This window comes from Triticum aestivum, chromosome 4D (genome assembly GCF_018294505.1).
Source record: "Triticum aestivum cultivar Chinese Spring chromosome 4D, IWGSC CS RefSeq v2.1, whole genome shotgun sequence".
Classification (NCBI taxonomy): Eukaryota; Viridiplantae; Streptophyta; class Magnoliopsida; order Poales; family Poaceae; genus Triticum; species Triticum aestivum.
Window position 1 is genome coordinate 367,816,471 of NC_057805.1, and position 7,003 is coordinate 367,823,473.

The 7,003-nt window shown below is 60.1% G+C and overlaps 1 protein-coding gene across 1 annotated transcript; it reads left to right on the forward strand.

Moving 5' to 3' along the window:
- Nucleotides 1-5,261: 5,261 nt before the first annotated feature.
- On the forward strand, nt 5,262-6,014 carry LOC123100120 (uncharacterized; the record flags this gene model as incomplete). The annotated part of the gene is made up of 1 exon (XM_044522098.1): nt 5,262-6,014. A coding segment is annotated over one exon (753 nt), but the record flags the coding sequence as incomplete, so codon positions are not given.
- Nucleotides 6,015-7,003: the final 989 nt, after the last annotated feature.

The following is a 7,003-nucleotide window of genomic DNA, read 5'->3' on the forward strand; positions in this document are numbered from 1 at the left end:
CAGCCGGCGGGACCCACCAGTCGGCGGGCCCCAATGGCCGGCGGAGAAGCCGGCGAGCATAGACACTGACGGCTGGGACCCGCGCCCAGCCGGATTACCATTGTACCCCTGGGGGTAGGACTATATAAACCCCCCGGGACACCCATGCAAAGGGTGGATCTCACATAGTTTCACACACCACATAGAGAGAAAAGGAGAGCTAGCCTTGCCCTTCTTCTTCCCCTAGCCAAACAGCTCAAGGAGCACTTGTAGCTACTTGTATTGATCTAGTGATCATGCAGAGACCCCGCAGAGCAGGACTAGGGGTGTTATCTCCACGGAGAGCCCCGAACCTGGGTAAGATCCGCCGGCGTGCATGTCTTCGCCTTATCCCGTTTCCAGGCACCGGCGATGTCTTACTGGCTCCCACAATGATAAGCCACCCGTTGGCATATGTCGCACCTACCACCCGACATTTGGCGCCCACCGTGGGGCCAGGTGCACCGTCGTCCGGAGACCTGTTCTAGACGGGAACCCTTTTCCTCCCCCGCGAGCGTAGCCAGCCTGCTACGCCCGATGGCGCTTGCCCTGACGCGCAGCAAGGCGTCGACGACGCCTACACGGCGAGCTGCCTCGCCGACCTTCTTGGCGAGACTCGCATCTCCGACGAGCCCGCGTCCGACGCGGGCACAGACTACCCCGAGAGCCGCCTCATCAGCCTCCTCGACCAGCTTCACGTCTCCAGCGAGCTTGCTGTGGACTTGGAGTCGGTCGGCTCCACCGACCCGATGCTTGTCGACTCCGACACGGCATCGCTTGACGCCTTCCCCACCGACGTGGTGATCTTCGACGACCCTCTCCCTCGAGCCGACAGTGGCAGCAGCGCTATCACTAAGGTGCTGGTCATCAGCCACGGAGCCGACTCGGGCAAGAACGCCCACGACGCCCTACAAGCGGCGCTGCACGACCTGTCCGTCCCCATCCCGGCCGACGCCGACGCCGAGACGCTTGAGGCACGCCGCCTCGCCCTCATTGCGGAGGGCCAGAAGATAGCCTCCATGAGACGCCTCACTGAGGCTCACCAGCGCGAAGTCGACCGCGCCGCCTTTGGTACACCGCCTCATGGCGGGCCGAGCCGAGCCGGCCTCGTCAAGAAGCGCGGCGCGGCCATCGCCAGCATGCTGGAGCAGACCGCCCAGTCTACGCCACGCCGCTCGAGAACCTGCGCGCCGCTCAGGCGGCCACAGAAGAGCTGAACGGGCTGGGGGCTGATGAGCTCCCCTACATGACAAGGCGCATCCAGCAGCTGATCGACGCGGCCGCAGAACGACATGAAGCCGGCGCCCGCGCTGAGAGTCCTCCCCCACGCCGAGAACACGCCGCGACATCCCGGTCGCCGACTGCGAGCGGCGCCCGCGCGAGGAAAGACAAGGAGCCGGCTGCTAGCCGCAGCCGGACTCGAATCACCATTGAGCGCGACGCAGAAGGCCGCCCCGGAACGGTGGAACGCCAAGGCAATCCACCTCCCCCCCGCCTCGTGGGGAGAGATATCCCACCCCGCCGCCTGTCACGCATCCGACTCTCGGTGGCCGACTAGGCCACCGCGAAGGAGTCGGCGAGAACGATGCCCGCCACCGGATCGACCGCCTAGCGCGATCCCTGGCGCTAGAAGAAGAAGACGATGTCGGCCCGCCTTGCTTTGGCCCCCGCATCCGCGACGAGCCCTTCCCCAAAGGGTTCTCGCTCCCCAGAGACACGCCCAAGTACAACGGCTCCTTGAAGCCGGAAGATTGGCTGATCAACTACTCTACCGCTGTCAGCATAGCGAACGGCAACAGGCGCGTAGCCGTGAAGTACGTTCCTCTCATGCTTCAAGGCACGGCACGCACCTGGCTGAACAACCTCAAGCCCTACAGCGTCAACAGCTAGCTGGACTTCACGGAAGTCTTCGTCCGCAACTTCACCAGCACGTACAAGCGGCCTCCCAAGCCCCGCCAGCTCTCCTTGTGCGTCCAAGGGCCCAGCGAATCGACTCGCGACTACCTCACGCGGTGGGCCGAGCTCCGCAACTCCTGCGAGGGGGTGCACGAGGTTCAAGCCATAGAATACTTCACCGCCGGGTGCCGAGAGGGCACCCTCCTCAAGCACCGACTCCTCTGCGATGAGCCGACTACCCTCGACGAGCTGCTGGTCATAGCAGACAAGTACGCCACGGCCGACTCCTCGATGAAGACCGAGCTCCGAGTGGACGCCTCTGGAAGGTGCTCGCTCCGGCTCCCAAGACGCCGGCTGGCGACTCCAACCGACGCCCCTACCAGAACGACCACAAGCGCAAGGCCCCTATGCCGCCTTCCACCAGTCGGCAGGTGGCCACTGTCGAAGACGAGCAGCCCGAAGAGCGGCCCGCTCCCAAGAAGAAGGGCGGCAGGCCGGCTTGGCAGCCGGCCTTCTCCTACGAGCAGACTCTCGATGCCCCCTGCAAGTTCCACAGCGGCGCAAAGCCGTCCAACCACATGACCCGGAAGTGCCATTGGCTCACTCGGATCTCCAAGGGCGAGGGGCTGGTGCCGCCTCCGCCTCCCGGCCCGCTCCCTCCAGCCCCCCAGCAGCCGGCTGCTCGACCAGCAGTCGGAGCCATTCAGGATGAGTTCCCAGATGAGCACACCGCCTACATCGTCTTCATGAGCCAGGTTGAAGACAAGCGCAGTCGGCGCCGATAGCACCAAGAGGTCAACGCAGTCGCCTCCAGCAACCCCGAGTTCATGCATTGCTTTGAAAGGCCTATCAGGTGGAGCCGGGCCGATCACCCAGAGGTGATGCCATCTCCCGGCTCTTACGCATTGGTGTTGGATGTCACCCTCACGACGGAGAGGCGAGCTGCCCGATTCTCCCGCGTGCTGATTGATGGCGGAAGCAGTATCAACATACTGTACCGCGACACCATGGAGAAGTTGAACCTCAAGGCGAAGCAGCTCATGCCAAGCCGGACCGTGTTCCATGGCATCATACCCGGCCTATCCTGTTCCCCAATTGGCAAGATCAAGATGGATGTTCTCTTCGGAGACAAGGATCACTTTCGCCGAGAAGCAATCTGGTTTGAAGTAGTGGACCTAGAGAGCCCTTACCACGCCTTGCTTGGCCGACCTGCCCTGGCCAAGTTCATGGCTGTGCCCCACTACGCCTACCTCAAGATGAAGATGCCGAGCTCGAAGGGGATCATCACTGTAGCCGGCGACTACAAGAAGTCCATCGAGTGCGCTGCAGCCAGCAGCCGACTGGCCGAGTCCCTCGTGGTTGCTGAAGAGAAGAAGATGCTGGAGCGAGTTGTGGCCATGGCCGGCAAGCAGCCGGCCCTGTCCCCCAACCCCAAGGAATATGATGCTCAGGGCTCCTTCCAGCCGGCCAAGGAGACGAAGAAGATACCTCTGGACCCGGAGAACCCGGAGAGGTTTGCTGTCATTGGTGCAAACCTGGACAGTAAATAGGAAGGCGAGCTCGTCGACTTCCTCCGTGAGAATCGAGACATCTTTGCATGGTCCCCAAAGGACATGCCGGGTGTTCCGAAGGATTTCGCCGAGCACAAGCTACACGTCCGAGCGGACGCGAAACCAGTCAAGCAGCCTCTCCGCCGACTGTCGGAGGAGAAGAGAAGAATCGTAGGAGAAGAGATAGCCCGGCTCCTGGCCGCCGGCTTCATTATGGAAGTGTTTTTCCCAGAGTGGCTTGCCAACCCGGTCTTGGTGTTGAAGAAGAACAACAAATGGCGTATGTGTATAGACTACACTAGCCTCAACAAAGCCTGCCCCAAAGATCCGTTTGCCCTACCACGGATTGATCAAGTGATAGACTCCACAGCCGGATGCGAGCTGTTGAGTTTCTTGGATGCCTACTCAGGATACCACCAGATCAAGTTGGACCCAGCTGACCGCCTGAAGACCGCCTTCATCACACCATTCGGAGCTTTCTGCTACCTGACTATGACATTCGGCTTGAGGAATGCCGGTGCCACTTTTCAGCGTTGCATGCAGAAATGCCTCCTCAAGCAACTCGGCAGAAATGCCCACGTCTACGTAGACGATATTGTGGTGAAGACGGAGAAGCGCGGCACCCTGCTGGAAGACCTCAAAGAAACATTTGCCAACTTGCGCCGATTCCAGATCAAGCTCAACCCCGAGAAATGCGTGTTCGGAGTACCAGCCGGCCAGCTTCTAGGCTTTTTGGTCTCCGAACGCGGCATTGAGTGCAACCCTGTGAAGATCAAGGCCATTGAGAGAATGGAGATTCCCACCAAGTTGCGAGACGTTCAGAAGTTCACCGGGTGCCTGGCCTCCCTAAACCGCTTCATCAGCCGGCTAGGAGAGAAGGCTCTCCCCCTGTACCGACTCATGAAGAAATCCACCCACTTCGAGTGGAACGACCAAGCAGACCAAGCCTTCCATGAGTTGAAGAAGATGCTGACCACTCCACCTGTCCTGGCGGCGCCGACTGAGAAGGAGCCCATGCTCCTCTACATTGCTGCGACTAGCCGAGTGGTCAGTACAGTCATCGTGGTCCAGCGCCCAGAAGAAGGCCGAGCCCAGTTAGTCCAGAGGCCGGTATATTATTTAAGCGAAGTACTGTCCACCTCAAAGCAAAACTACCCGCACTACCAGAAGATGTGCTATGGAGTGTACTTCGCCGCCAAGAAGCTGAAGCCCTACTTTCAAGAGCATCCCATCACGGTCGTATGCACCGCCCCGCTTGCCGAGATCATAGGCAGCCGGGATGCATCCGGCCGGGTGGCTAAGTGGGCCATTGCGCTGGCTCCTTACACAATCTTCTACCAGCCCCGCACCGCCATCAAGTCCCAAGCATTGGCCGACTTCCTTGTCGACTGGGCCGAGACCCAGTACCTACCGCCGGCTCCCGACTCCACTCATTGGCGGATGCACTTCGACGGGTCCAAGATGCGCACCGGCTTGGGAGCCGGCATCGTCCTCACCTCTCCCAAAGGCGACAAGCTCAGATACACATTGCAAATCCATTTTGCCGCCTCCAACAATGTGGCTGAGTACGAGGCGCTCATACACGGGCTCCGGCTAGCCAAAGAGCTCGGCATACGCCGGATCCTGTGTTATGGCGACTCGGACTTGGTGGTCCAGCAGTCATCTGGCGACTGGGACGCCAAGGACGCAAACATGGCGAGCTATCGATTCCTCGTCCAGCAGATCAGTGGATACTTTGAAGGGTGCGAGTTCCTCCACGTGCCACGGGCCGACAACGACCAAGCAGATGCCCTGGCACGGATCGGCTCCACCCGACAGGCTATACCAACCGGTGTCTCTCTCCAGCGCCTCCTCAAACCGTCTATCAAGCCGTCTCCAGAATCGGACTCTATCTTCGTACCGCCCGCCCCTGATGCAGCCGGATCCGACTGGAGGAACCCAGCAGGCGGCTCGGGGACTTCGACAAGCGGCCCGGGGACTGCCGTAGTCGCACCCGGCTCGGGGACTTCAGAACCCGGCCCGGGGACTGCAGCAGTCGGCCCGGGGACTGCAGCGACACAAGAGGCGGTGGCCGACTCCAACTCTCCACCACCCAACCCACCCACCCGGGTCACAGTGGCCGTACTGACAATAGAAGAAGTCACAGCTCCATCATGGGCCCAGCCCATCCTCAACTTCCTAGTCAACAGAGAGCTGCCGACTGATGAGATCTCGGCAAGACTAGTGCAACGCCGAGCCGGAGCATACGCAATAATAAACAGAGAACTTGTCAAGCGTAGCGTCACTGGAGTCTTCCAGCGCTGCGTCGAGCCAGAGAAGGGCATAGCAATCCTCAAGGATATCCACCAAGGCGAATGCGGCCACCACGCAGCCTCAAGATCACTTGTCGCCAAAGCTTTCCGCCATGGTTTCTTCTGGCCGACTGCTTTGGAAGATGCCAAGGAATTAGTCAAATGCTGCAAAGGATGCCAAGTCTTCAGTTCCAAGCAACACCTGCCGGCTTCTGCACTCAAGACCATCCCCCTCACCTGGCCCTTTGCCGTTTGGGGGCTGGACATGGTGGGCCCATTCAAGACAGCCCGCGGCGGCATGACACATCTGCTTGTCGCCGTGGACAAATTTACCAAGTGGATTGAAGCGAAGCCGATCAAGAAGCTGAACGGGCCGACTGCCGTGACATTCATCGCAGACATCACTACTCGGTATGGTGTACCACACAGCATCATCACCGACAACGGCACGAATTTTGCCAAGGGAGCACTGGCACGTTTCTGCGCGACACAGGGCATCCGACTGGACTTAGCGTCCGTTGCCCACCCGCAGTCAAACGGCCAGGTCGAGCGAGCAAACGGCCTCATCCTCTCCGGCATCAAGCCCCGACTGGTCGTACCACTGGAGCGTTCGGCCGGCTGCTGGCTCGATGAGCTGCCGGCTGTCCTCTGGAGTCTGCGTACTACCCCAAACAAGTCAACCGGCTTCACTCCGTTCTTCCTTGTATATGGTGCCGAGGCTGTCATCCCAACTGACATCGAGTTCGACTCGCCTCGGGTCACCATGTACACGGAGGCGGAGGCCAAGGAAGCGCGAGAAGACGGCGTCGACCTGCTGGAAGAAGGCCGGCTGTTAGCACTCAGCCGGTCCGCCATCTACCAGCAGGGTTTGCGCCGTTACCACAACCGGAAGGTCAAGCCAAGATCCTTCCAAGAGGGCGATCTTGTGCTCCGGCTGATCCAGCGAACAGCCGGCCAGCACAAGCTCTCGGCCCCTTGGGAAGGCCCTTTCGTCGTCAGCAAGGCCCTAGGCAACGACTCCTACTACCTGATCGACGCACAGAAGCCAAGAGCACGCAAGAGGGATGATTCCGGCAAGGAGTCGGAACGACCATGGAACGCCAACCTCCTGAGAAGATTTTACAGTTAAAAGCAGTATGTATCATGCTACCTTTTTGTATTAAGTACGAGACAACGGGCCCCCCGAGGCGCACTCGGGGACTGCCCTCCTTTATCTATGAATGACGAGTGTCATACCCATGAATGTAT